The sequence below is a fragment of the Varanus komodoensis genome, unplaced genomic scaffold, assembly GCF_004798865.1.
Source record: "Varanus komodoensis strain SLA01 unplaced genomic scaffold, ASM479886v1 scaffold14_1, whole genome shotgun sequence".
In the NCBI taxonomy this organism is placed as follows: domain Eukaryota; kingdom Metazoa; phylum Chordata; class Lepidosauria; order Squamata; family Varanidae; genus Varanus; species Varanus komodoensis.
Window position 1 is genome coordinate 3,902,834 of NW_025335438.1, and position 13,119 is coordinate 3,915,952.

At 40.0% G+C, this 13,119-nt stretch overlaps 2 protein-coding genes across 2 annotated transcripts in view; both read right to left on the reverse strand.

Annotated features, from left to right (window-relative positions):
• Positions 1-513: 513 nt before the first annotated feature.
• Positions 514-9,567, reverse strand: OSGIN2 (oxidative stress induced growth inhibitor family member 2). The gene is made up of 5 exons (XM_044424500.1): positions 7,018-9,567; positions 5,786-5,922; positions 4,318-4,509; positions 3,234-3,325; positions 514-2,095 (listed from the first exon to the last, which is right to left on the reverse strand). The coding sequence occupies exons 1-5, from the start codon at positions 7,211-7,213 to the stop codon at positions 1,051-1,053; spliced, it is 1,662 nt and encodes a 553-aa protein (XP_044280435.1). The 5' UTR covers positions 7,214-9,567; the 3' UTR covers positions 514-1,050.
• The window catches only part of LOC123020583 (Y+L amino acid transporter 2-like), a 47,159-nt gene continuing 41,128 nt past the window's right edge, over positions 7,089-13,119 (reverse strand). The window contains exon 9 of the transcript XR_006414141.1: positions 7,089-7,172. The gene's annotated coding sequence lies outside the window, so the exon portion shown is untranslated. The remainder of the gene's footprint in view (positions 7,173-13,119) is intronic.

Below are 13,119 nucleotides of genomic sequence, written 5' to 3' on the forward strand. Positions count from 1 at the left end.
TTTCTATTAGCTCCCTTCATTAGGGATCCACTTAATGTTTCATTATGGCTATGCAGTAATGAAAACTGCAATAAAATACTGGAAAATTCCTTTCTGTTCATGCTTCTTTGTATCATCATGCATATGCTGAAATCTCAGATTTAATTTTCTCTTGAGTTGTGCTGTGTATATTTGATCAAGAATTGGGCCTTTAGATACCAAGGCCAGGTCTCTTCAGACATGAGAGATTAGGCACATCTTAACTGCTGAAACTCTTGTGAGACCCACTGATCAAGACTCCCATGTTGGGCTTTTTTACACAAAGACCTTTTCCAAATAACTGTACTGTGACAAGGAAGGCTGCATGATAAAATACTCAACTTCCAAGACCATTATTAATATCTGAACTAGAAAATTCATTATGATAGCCTTCATAATGAAGCTGTAGTAAATGTTCTTAAAGCAGCACTTCATTTAACACTACTGTAGATGCTAAATCACTGCACCATTCCTTTGATATGTATCTGTGTATTTATGATGACTGCTTCCAATTATCAGTGAAGGATAAATGTGGGATAGAGTTTAATCTCGGCTAGTAAACCTCTTTATTTCACAGGCCATTTAAAAAGTACTATGTTTTATATAGTAACCACTATAACCACTATAAAATAAATAAAGACTTTGCTGCAAATAACCCGCTCGGTATTTGATTTAATTTGAATTAGAAGCTTCTACTCTTAGATCATGTTCTACTTTTGTGTAGCAAAACAATTATCTCATGGGCAGAAACTCTTGAGAGATAAATAAGCTCTTACTAGAGTATGAAACCAAATCAGCAAATGTTATCCTGGTTTACTGTTGCTTTATCTAGAAGCAAATCCAGAAAAGCATATGAGATTTTTGTATTTGCAAAGGCTGGAATACTGGAGTCTCCTCTTCCTCTATGAGGCAATGCAGGCATGAAGAACAGTCATGTATAGCAAAAACAGAGGCTGTCAATAACTAGATGGCAATGGACCACTTATTAGCACATGCCTGGAGTTCCTTAGAATGGTGTCTGTGGCTGTTGCTTTATGCCACTCCATCTCCTTCTCTTTCAGCTATGAGTTGATGATGTTTCTTCAGCTTTGTAACCAAGTATCGTGTAATACCCAGAGCCCCTCCTTTTAAAAAGCGTACAAAATTGTCTCCAACCAGTGGACCTACTGCAAAAAGATTGGGTTCCTTTATGCACTCATATGTGTAAGGATCGATTTCAATAGGGTTCCCCTTGCAGGTAATTGGTTCATTTGGACGATGGCCTATACCCTGGCCTTGGTCCTTTAGGAAGCATAGGTTAGGATGAGAACCTATTAGTACTAAGGCTACAGAAAACTTTAAGATCCTCTTCAATCCAGAAGTGTTCTGAAGGACACACTTCTTATCTGGCTGAAATGAAACTACCCGATGTTCAGGAAAACTGGTATAAGCAGGATGCAAATTGTAGTCTGTCGTAACTGATTGAGTACACATCATATGGTAGACCTTATGGTATTCTGGGTAAAGCTTTTTAGGCAACTGTTTGAAAATTAAACTTGGATCGGTAACCCTTCTCCGGAATGCATGAATTACAGGGATGTTATTGTTATAAGCGCACAGAACTGCATCAGCTGCTGTGAGTCCACCGCCTATGATTAAGACAGGATCAGCTTTCCCGCGTAATATTCCTTTGTCTATGGTTGCTCCAAAATCAGATATGGAATGGAGCACAAAAGGAAAGTCTTCTCCTTCAACTTGGAGTCGGCCAGGAGCATCGAAAGTTCCAGTGGCAAGAGCAACATTCTCAGCGAACAAACAGAATGGCACATGGGACCCATCTGCTGCCCTCTGGTAACCTCTGATTTCCCAGTTTCTCTTTATCAGTGTAGTCTGCCCACCTTGCTCCTCCAGTTGCAAATGTGGCAAAACATCTGCATTCTCTTGGACTTCATCTTCATGGTCCTTTTCTCGATAGAGTCTTGATACAGATGTTATATAAGTGTTTTCTCTGAAGTTCTTCTGTAAGCCCATGACTTTAACAAAGTGCTTATAGTAGCTAGCAATTTCTTCTGGTAGAACGCGGTCACACTTTATATTTCTGAAACAAGATCAGATCTCTAGTTATTGTTTAAATGTCACATTTACAACAAATATGTCCCTCAGCTCAAATGTGTCTTCATTGGACTTTTATGCCAGATTCAAAGGGGACTTTTAGCCTTTGTCATCAAAAGTGTCCACTATTAATTTATTTTTAATTGATACAATATTATTTAAGCATTAATATACTATTGTGGCTGCAAAGTACCATGAATGTCACTTAGTATTTTAAAAATACAGAAGTCATCATGAAGATAATTAAAATACTAAAACACAAGGGCAATTCCAAATACTTCATGCAAATGTAACAATGCTAGCAGAAATCTGAGCTTTTAAAGTTTAAAGTTACAGGTAAATTTTCTGTAAGCTAATTTGTGAACAACAGTAATTAATGTGCAAAATATAGTAGAAGCAATTATACTTTATCTGTGCAATGGCATATAGTGGTGCAATGTGATACTTTATGTAACTTCAATTTTTAGAGGAGGAGGTTTAAAGGTATGCTTACAATAGTTTATGACATCTTGATGCCCCACAGGTATTGCAAAATTAAGAATAAATATGCAAGCAGCCAGCAGATAACCCTGAATGTAGCCAACTTCACATGAAGAATGTAGGAGTTAATACACAAGATTAGAGCTGATAATCTTTAAAAGGGGTAAAGAAACAAGCATGTCATTTTACTCAGCAATTTTCCTTTTAAAAGCATGCATTTAATCACCAAAGAAAAAGATACCCAAAAAGTATAAAGCTGCTTGATTCAAGTTTTGTCAAAAGCACTTATGTTTGCTCAGGTTAAACTTGATCACTGATCTCTGCAAGTGAGAGGACCGGTTGAGCTTTTCAAATGTGAATGTGTCCTCTTCCTTCCATCAGCACTTTGCCTCCTACCAGCCTTGAAAGAAGGATGTTTTGTTGTCTTATTTATGAATTAAAGAAAATGATTTATGGAATAAACCAAAGCTTAAGTGTCACTAGGATAGCACATTGTTCAGATAAGGTTAAGATCATTAAATTGCCTATAAAACAGCCTATTGTGCTTCTAAGAAATAAATTTCGTAAAACATAGAAACACTTCCTTCTACCAAGAACAGCAATTTCCCCCATACCAATCACTGTAAAAATATTACTGTCTTCACCTTCTCTTAGTGGCAGCCCAGTCTTTAAATGTGTATCCAGGTAATTCCATCCAGTCTCCAAAGCTGATGGTCAGCATAGAACCCTCCATAGACTGTATAGATAAAATAGTGCCAGGACAATATTTTCAAAATACTGCTTAATGACATGTCATTCCATTTATACAGTAACAAAATTAAATTATGCTGATTCATTTCAGAACAATTACAAAAACAAGCATTATCTACAGGCCATTATCTGTCTAGTGGAAAGCTTTGGTATGATTGCATCTATAACATCTGGATACAGCTTGCCATGTGGACATTAAAGATAGCATGGAGATTCTACGTTTTAGATTTGTTACTGATAGGGGAATTCTTCAAGTTAGCCCAAGAATTTACATGGAAAGATACACTGAATGCTATATGTACACGGTGGGGTGGGGTGGGGAAACACTACAAGAAAACTTCCTGCCAGAGGCTGATCATGGCCTGTAGCTCATCTTTAAGCCTTTAACCCTTGCATTCCTAGTTGTGCACCCCACATTTTGCAATCTCTTCAGTCCTTGCACAAAATTTTATACCCAAGAATTCGCTCAGCTGATTGTGCAAGAAGTTTGTTACTTATGGCAAGGGGTTTTCAGGCTTCGGCGGAAGGTTGTGATAAATGCTATGTGCTATATTATTGTATCATTTTTGGCCCAAATAAGCAAATGCTTGACAACTTCATTAACAGGATGTCCCTGAGAATTTTTGGTTTTTTACGAAAAATGCACTCCCGTGGAAAAAATAACATAGGTAATGCATATCTATTTCTTTTAAAAAAGCAAGCGCACACAGTTTCTGAAAAAGGGCAAAAAGGTGCATTTAAAAAAAACAACTTTGCAATATGTTTCATATTACGCTTTTGCTGCTTTAAAAAAAACCTGTTGGTATGTTCAGTGACTATACCACATATTATGCACTCCACATGGGAACAGCCACAAAATATGTACCTCTTTAAATGGGTATATGTCACAACAGTGTGGTATTTACCCACAGCTGATGTGTAACCTAAAGCTCTGTGATCAAATTTGATTACAAGAAGCAGAAATGGAATTTTCCTCACATGCCAAGCTCCACCAGGTGGTCCTTTGCCCAGCACTATGTGCGGGATATAGTGATGAGTTTCTAGTTTCCAGTGAAGAACTGGTGGATAATTAAATCCAAAGTCAGCATCAGGATGAAGCAGCGTGTCAAAAAGAACTGCAACAGGATTCAAAGAGCGTCCTTCCAGGCCTTCAGCCAAGTATTCTAGGTCCTGAATTAAAAAGACAGATTTAAATGGACATGCAACTTCCCTCAGAATACGAAATGATGACTTGTAAAAAAGCTTTCACTTCCCTTGCCCAGCAGTCTTTCTGCCCATTTATGTATCTTTTCACAAATTCCTGTACGTTATCAAGATTACTGATTAGTGTCTTGCTTCATTGTCTTTGTGCTGCATGAACAACTAAGGCCAGGCTAGGCAACTTAGGGGACTCCAGGGGCTACTTTTTGTCTTCCCAAACCCCTATGTGCGCAGCATTCTCACTGCTTTTGCTGGTGCATTGTCTTCAAAAAACAAACAAACCAAAACCAAACAAACACTGTACTGCAGCCAAATTTCAGCATCAAATCACTACAGATACTTTAAAGGAACAAGCTTGGGTTGTTTTAAAGCTAAAGCTGCCTCTCTTAAGTGGTTTCCCACTAAAATTCAGCAGCAAACTGCCTATTATTTTGTTGCCATGCTGGCAAATTTCAACAGTGCAGAACTAAGAACTGTTTCAGAGGATGAAAGGCATGTGGCCTACAGCTGGTCTAAGGACACAGGATTAACCAGCTTGCTTCTCAGCTTGGAATATCTGTTAAAATGTCCCAGCCTTGTACCAGCTGTTGACTGGTTTTTACTTCCCAAGTTTCCTGATTGCAATGGGCACAGACCAATTTCCATTTTACTTCTTCCCAGTGATCTCCACCTCAGACTCTTAGGAATTATTTTAATGCAATCAAGATGTTAACTATATTCTCAATGATGGATGGATAGCATGTTGCGTATATGTGATGAGCAGTCTCTCTTCAGCAGCTTTAGGAAGCTCTGATATGGCAATGGAGCCCTGAGAGACAAATATCAGAGGCAGCTACTAAGTTCTGTGTTGGTGGGCTGGTGCTAAGGATAGATTGCAGAACTAGAAGTATCTCTGTGCAGTCCTTACATTTTTAGCACATGTTTGTTACAAAAAATAACTGCTGCCTTGCATCTTGAAGTCTTACTTTACACTTACTGAAAAAAGTGAAGAAAGTGTAATAGTACATTTCTACTGTGGTTTTTGCCAGAATGACGCAGGCATTTTTTTTTTAGGCCAGGTATATAATGAACTGAATAATTAGACAATTTCATAAATAAAGAGATCAAATGTTTGCTTGTTTTTGACTGATGATCATATAAAATAACTGAAAACAAGGTTAATAGGACTCAAAGATTCATAGCATAGTAGAGTTGGAAGGGGCCTATATGGATAACAAGTCCAATTCCTGCTCAATACAGGACTCACCTGATCAACAAGAGAAAGATGACTAGCTTCTTTTAATTTATTATGCAAAACTGGATTTGGATGTTCAGCTTCAGGAGACAAATATGGCCTGTATCCAGACAGCATGTAAGAGAGGCATATTCCTGATGGTCCATTTCCTGTTTTGTTTAAAAAAATGCCACAAAAGATTTACTAAACCTTAAAATTGCATTTTATAATTAAGTCCAAATAATAGCCATGATCAAGTAAAAAATAAGCACTTTTAAGCCCCATGAATTTCACTATGAGAATTAAGTCAATATTTATGTCCTTCCCTTTGAAATCAATGGGACTTAATAATTCTTAAAATCAAATATAATCTTTCCATCCTTTCCTTTACTCCAGCAGGAATCAATCCGGGTTCCTTCCATAAATGGAAAGAGCTCTGCTGTTCAAAGAATGACAATCTGGATCCAACACAATGATGTTACTCTTTTCCAAATTAGGTTAGCTATTTCAAATGGAAGGTATTGGAACAGCTGTTCCTTCATTGGCTAATGGATGTGGCCAGGTAGCACAGAAAGAATGGATAGATCCCAAGGGGTTAGAGATGGCAGGAAAAGGGTACAATTTAGTGATTCCTAATCAATTAGACAACACATTTCCTCAGCTAATGAAACTATTACAGTTTAAATATCTTTTCCGGCAGTACAATCCAATGTGGCTGCCCACAACCCTCCAAACTTGGAAGATTACAGTGATCTTACTGAGAACAAAAGGACTGTGGAGGCAAGGTTGTCTCCAGGCCTCTCTTGCCCTGCAAAATACTTGAATGGCAAATGCTGGTTGTCTTAAGTCTTTGCATCTGCTTGCCTTCCCTATCCCTGGAACACCTTCCTGTCACCAACATCAGATCTGAGGTTAGGCTAGCAACCTTGGAGCAGCAGCTGTTGTGAAAGAACTACTCCAGCTGCACAGGTGGAGCAAAGCTACTCTAGTCCCAGTTCCAACCATGGAGTGCATCTCCAAGGTTCGAGATGGAACTCCAAATTTTCGTGTTGCTGACCAGACAGCATCTAAAGGCCATAGTATTATGCCCTAACAGTATTTAATCATAGTGTACAGTTTAATAGCTAAAGATTATGGGTTAACAAATGCATCACATTCAAACAGTCTAACAAAGCGCAATGTTTTCATGTGACTACTACATTTGAAACAGATTTACTATTTCAGATTCTTAATATGAATACTGAATTTCTCTAAGAAGAACTCACCTATTACTACCACTGGCAAAGTCAGCGGTGGGTCCACAGGTAGAATGCTTTCCTCTAGTAAAGGCATTGTTTTAACATTTGTCCCAAGGCTGTCCCCAAAATACTGCACTAAGGAATTCAAAAAGTGTCCTTCTGTTTCAGGGCTACAAGAGTTTCTATTTAAAGGGAAAATAATCAGTTCATCATTATAATGCATTCTTAATAAAAATTACATAATGTCAAGTTGTTGTCTTGAAAATATATAACCACAGAAAATCTGTCAACCTTAAGCAAAAATATGCTCTAATTAGTTAACGCACAGCTGCAACTATACCATAGCTTTTCCTAGTGCATACCGCTATTTTGGAAACTTATGAGAAAAAAATAGTTTATTTTTTCCATGCAAGTTTTTCTTGACACAAATTTCTTCTGCTATAAATTGCCTGATGTAATTTTTTAAAATAACAAATACCAGGTCATACATTAAAGCTTAATGAGTCTAGTCTGCAGGACCTAGAGGGGCAAATTAAAGAAATAGTATATGTATTTCTTTAATAAACATTATTATAATAATTTTTCTTCTATGAAATGAAAGACCCCTTCCATTTGCTGAATTTCTTTGATCCTGCATGGGAGGCTGAAGGATGAAGGGGGGAATCACAAGCTGTCTTCTAACTATGGAAGCTTCAAATATGTGTACACAAATGGAAGGGTGTCCTTCCATTCATGGAACAAATGGGGTCCCACTCGAACTGTCTGGATCTAAGACAAAAGAGTTATGAAGCAGAAAGTATGGGTTTATTTCAAAATATTCCAGGGATTAATCTCTTCAAAGCATATGCCAGTGCATTATCTGAATGCAATGGAAATACCTTCTCAGAAATGTGCATTTAGATATACTTTTTTACTTCCCTCCTCCTATACCCAGGAATAAGCAACTTCTGGGCCAAATCCATCTCTATACTAATGTTTAAGCAGTCATCTCTGGTTCTGCACAGCTTTAGAATCAGCATATCCTCAAGCACTGTCCATTGTCCTCTCCTGGAGAATAATTCAAGCAAGCTGGTCACAAATGCAGTTGCTTGCTTCTCTACCACCCAAAAACACACAGGTGTTGGTCAAGCATAAAACACATTTAACAGGATTCATTATTATCTTGCCAAGCACAGAATTACCAGCCAATAGACTAGTGTTAAAAAAACATAACAAGGAGCCTTCTGGCTAATGGTGTGAGATAAAAATTCAGTAAATAACACTATAAAAAGTATAATATGAAAGTAACATTTTGACTGTGTGCCTCATGCACTTAACCTGTTGGTATTAGCCATTGATCTGTACGACTGACTCACATATCTGCTGTAATGTTATGTTTGGAACTCCACTATAATGTAAGAGTTAAATAATGGAATATTATTTAGATTCATTAAGTTGTACATATTTTCATGTCAGGTATATCAGGCAGACACCAAAATACTGTATCCCAGATGCAACTATACATATGCACAAAGTCAGAGGCGGAAATGTTTGTAATTGCATAGGCTTGATAAATCAGATGGGGATTGTTAATCACTTAAAAGTACCAATGCAACTACCAAGATCTGTTAGAACAGCAAGAAAAATCATTTTTACTCCAAAGACCAGATATCCTGTACCTCAAGCATTTCTGACAAATGCATGAGTAATATTTTTCTGAAGACTTCCTCTCTTATCATTTCAGCCCATTATAACAAATAACACAATTATGTTATCATTAGCCCCATCAAAATCTGTAAATTGAAGCTCCAGCAGAGGAATGGATAGAATTATTCTCCCCACGCACACACATGCACACATACTATGTATATTCACACACCGCTCTAACATTTTAAAAAAATCTAAGTATCTAGTCCATATATACGATGCTAGTCCACATATATAGTTCATAAGGCAACAACTTTGAAACTTAGCAGATCTGAGTGGTTTGAATGCCTGGACATCAATAGACCCTGTAATTAAAATTCATCCTAGAAGACTTTTCTGATGTGAAGTGGGCTCTATGAAAGCATAAACCATAGTATTTTAAGGTGGTGCAAACCTCTTTGTTGTTTCTGATTCTAGAAAAAAGGCTAGAAATATTATTCATAAAACATGAGACCCACCCACGCACATACATAAATTAAATGTATGTATCATTGTGGAGTATATGTGCATGCATATTGTGTGTTTATATATACAGGTGCACACACATGTACATATGAAGAGAAATTCAAATACGTTTATCATAAATCTTACAAATGTTAATAAGGCCATTAGGGGATCCATCGCAGCCATCATTAGCAGAAACGCAATGTTTCTGAAGGTGGCTATGGTATGTGCAGGGACAGGGTGTGGAGCGGGTCTGTCTACCCTGCATCCCGCTTGCACTCTCTCCCCTCGGTTTTCTCTTACGCCACAATACTCGCCACCCAGGTCTCTGCTCCCGCACGCGCGCCCTCGGGGATCGTCTGAACGCCTCCCGTCCTTCTCCCGCCGCGTCGTTCAGCCCCGCCGCGCTCTTCTTCTTTCGCTCCTCCATTGCCTCTAGCGCCGGCCGGCGGCCACACACGATGCCGGCCTCGGAGCTGCGGCTTCTCGCATCGCATCAGCTGGAGACTCTCGCGGCCGGAGGCGCGGGAAGCGGCAAGGAAGGAGCCGGAAGGGAAAGGGGATGGAGGCGGCTGCAGCTCCCTTTCCCCCGCGGGTCCGAGACGCTCCGCTGCTTTTGACCCACAAACCTACTTTCCCTCGGTCGGCCTCGCACAAGAGGAGCCGAAGCGACGCTGCCGATGGCTTACCTGAAGTGACTGGCAAGGGAGCAGTGGCAGCACCAAACCGTCATGAGGGACTACGCGGGAGGCTGCAGCAGGTCACCAGGCGGCATCCAGAGATGGAGAAGTCGCCGCCGCCGCCGCCGCCGCCTCCTCCTCTTTCTGCTGCTGCCGCCGCCGCCGCCGCACTGGGGGCCGCTGTTGGCCGGTTCTTTCTGCTCCCTCCCGCCTTCTTGCTTCACACGAGGCACTAGGCCAGTGGCACGGAAGGGAGGAGCCTCTGCTTGACACCGGAGGGAGGAGACAGCCTCCCGCTTGGCGGGCGGGCGCTGGGGCCGCGCAGCCGTCTCCTTGGCCGGTGCGCTCTGCTGGGGGACCGGGAGGGACAGTGGTGCGTGCTTGCACGGGCACACGCCGAGACGCACCATTTTAACTATAATGAAGTAATAAATTGCGGTCTGAGCAGGAAACGCTCGGCTAGGAAGTCCCGAGCCGTTCAATGAAAGCATCCATAGGACACGAAGACACGCATACTTCTTCCAGTGTCGAGCTGGATGGATTTTCGCACCGTCAGCACGCAACACTCAGACGAACGCTTCCCTTTTCCCACGTTTGTAATTCAGGCTGGATGGTACAGCCGACACTAACTAAATTTAAACATGCTTCTTTCCCTTCTTCCTCCTCCCTGGACCTTACGAGAAAAGATGTGTAGGTGCGTGGACAAATAAAGCAAAAGCAGCAGGGCATTCTAAGTTAAGTCATTAGGAGCAGACGCAGTGGATGAAAATCAGCCTTATCCAATTGTGGTCTGCAGGTGTATTATGACCATGATGGTGCTCCTGCACTTCCCTCTTAAGTCCTGCCGAGAGTGCTTTGCCAGATAACCCCTGCCTCATTATTCACTGTTAAGTGTTAAATAAAAGGAACATTTAATTCTGCAGCAAGTGTATTCAGAAATCAACATAATTTGTTATAGATCTACCATTTGTTGCATCTCTCATGCATAACAGAAAGTGTTCCAGTTGCGTTATAGGACTATTTGAGAGAAGTGATAAGCAGGGTGGCCACGAGGATTTCAATATCTTTATGCATTATTTGGATGAAAGGGACAGTTAACACCAAACTGGGAAGGGGAGCCTATAAGCAGTATTCAAGATTATCTTGAAGACAACAGATTGCATTTCCATTATGATTACTAGATGCCAGGAGTGGCCAAACCGGGTCTCAGGAGCTGTATGTGGCTCTGAGTTTATTTTGTGGCTCATTGCTCATTGCTACAGGTGCCCATGGGCACCCACTTGCCACTCCTGCCACCTGCAGGTGCCTCCTTCCTGTCCATGGTCACCCACTTGCAGCTCTCTAGCACCTGACATTTACCACATGTGGCTCTTCAGTTGAGCAAGTCTGACCACTCTTGCTATACACTATGATCATCATCTGAAACCCTCTGTGGAACGCCTCCTCTGAGGGAGGTTTGGGAGATGGCAACAAGGGATAGGGCCTTTTTAGTGGTGGCTCTTGATTTCCAATAAGGCCTGTCTGGGGCCAACATTGTCATCTTTTCAGCACCAGGTCAAAACTTCCCTGTTTCCAGGCATTTGATAGCATAAGCTGGAATTTTTAATGTATCTGTTGAATTGTTTGGTTTTCAGTGATATTTTAGTTGTTTATAGGGTTGAGATATTTTAGTAGAAATAATTTTGGGGCTTAATCCAAACTCTCTGAACTTGGAAGATTATGGGCATCCCATGCAGGGTTGTAGGACCAGGGAAGCAAGTATCATATCTGCAATTCTTCCAACCTGCAGCTATCTCAGTGTCGTTCTTTGGGATGGGAAGGAAGCAGGCTGAGGTGCCATCAGGATGCCTCTTATTTCAGTAGTGCCAGTCTCTTCCTCTTCTGTCTCCTGGAATACCCCCAAACCCCTATTCTGAGATCAATTTTACACCTTTGGAGAAGAATCTGGTACTGCTCTTTCTGCAAGGGGAGGGGTCTGTATGCAGAAGCCCTGCCACGAGGTCCAAGTAATTTTCTGCCATCAGAACTGGGTCAAAACTGACAAGATACATTAAAAACAAATGTAAGTGTATAGGTAGGGGAAAAATCAGATGCATAAATACAGGATGGGTTTAGAGCAATACAACCAGAAAGCATTTGAGGAGGTTAGTAGACCTCAAACTACATAAAAATTGTTGCAATTTTTGTTGTTAATGGCACAATTAAATCAAATCTGAAAGGAAATCTATTGACTGATATTCACAGAAGTGAAAGTCTGATGTTGCACAACACATACAATTGGAACATGGAATGTGAGAAGTATGACTCAAAGTGGAAACTGTAAAGCAAGAAATGGAATGGTTAAACTACTTGGTGTAAATGGACAAAGTGGATGGGAATGGGAAATTGTCTAAATGAAAATAAAGAGTTTTACTAAAGGATAGGCTCATGGTGGGCATGTCATGAGCAGAGCCGGAGGTCAGACTAAATGGCCCAGGAGCCTCCTTCTGACTCACTCTGTTTCTATGTTTACTCAGAAATAACAAACAGAAGAAATACATTGGCTCCAATAATGAAGCAAAATGTAGCACAGGCTGTAAAAAACTAGAAGTTTGATTGAACTATATCATTCGGGATTCATGGGAAAATCTATCAATATAACCATCATTCAAGTCTATGCTCCAACGCAAGATAGGACAGAAGAAAAAACTAGAAAATTTTATGAAGATGTTCAAGAGGAAATTGATACTAAACCAAAACAAATGGTTTTGTTTGATCATTATAGATGACTGAAACATTCATGTAGGAAACAAAGCAGAATCAAATTTTGTGGAAGAATTTGACTTATGGATCAGAAATGAAGTAGGTAAATGACTCAGAATTCTGTGAAGACAACAGTCTGCTAATTGCAAATATATACTTCAGGTAACCATCAAATAACTACACAAATGGTCAGCAGTGAAATCAGTTAGACTAAGTAATTGGAAGTGAAAGATAGAGAATTTGTATTTTCATTGACACAACAAGGCAAGGTACATAGTGATAGCAACCACAAATTATTAATATCAAAAATCAGTGTCATTCTGAAGAAGATCACTAACAGAAGCTTAGTACCAAAATACAGTTTAAATAACATTCTTGAGGAATTAGTCCACAAAAAGAGCATTGCTGAACTCAGTTGGATGAACCAGAATAACTATGGACTGAAACCAGAAACATTATTAGGAAAGAGCTGAAAAAGACAATTCCTGTAGCAAAGAGAAAGAAAACCTAGACAGATGACAGAAGAAATATTCACAATTGCTAAGGAAAGAAGCAAATTCAGAAACAAGGACAGAAT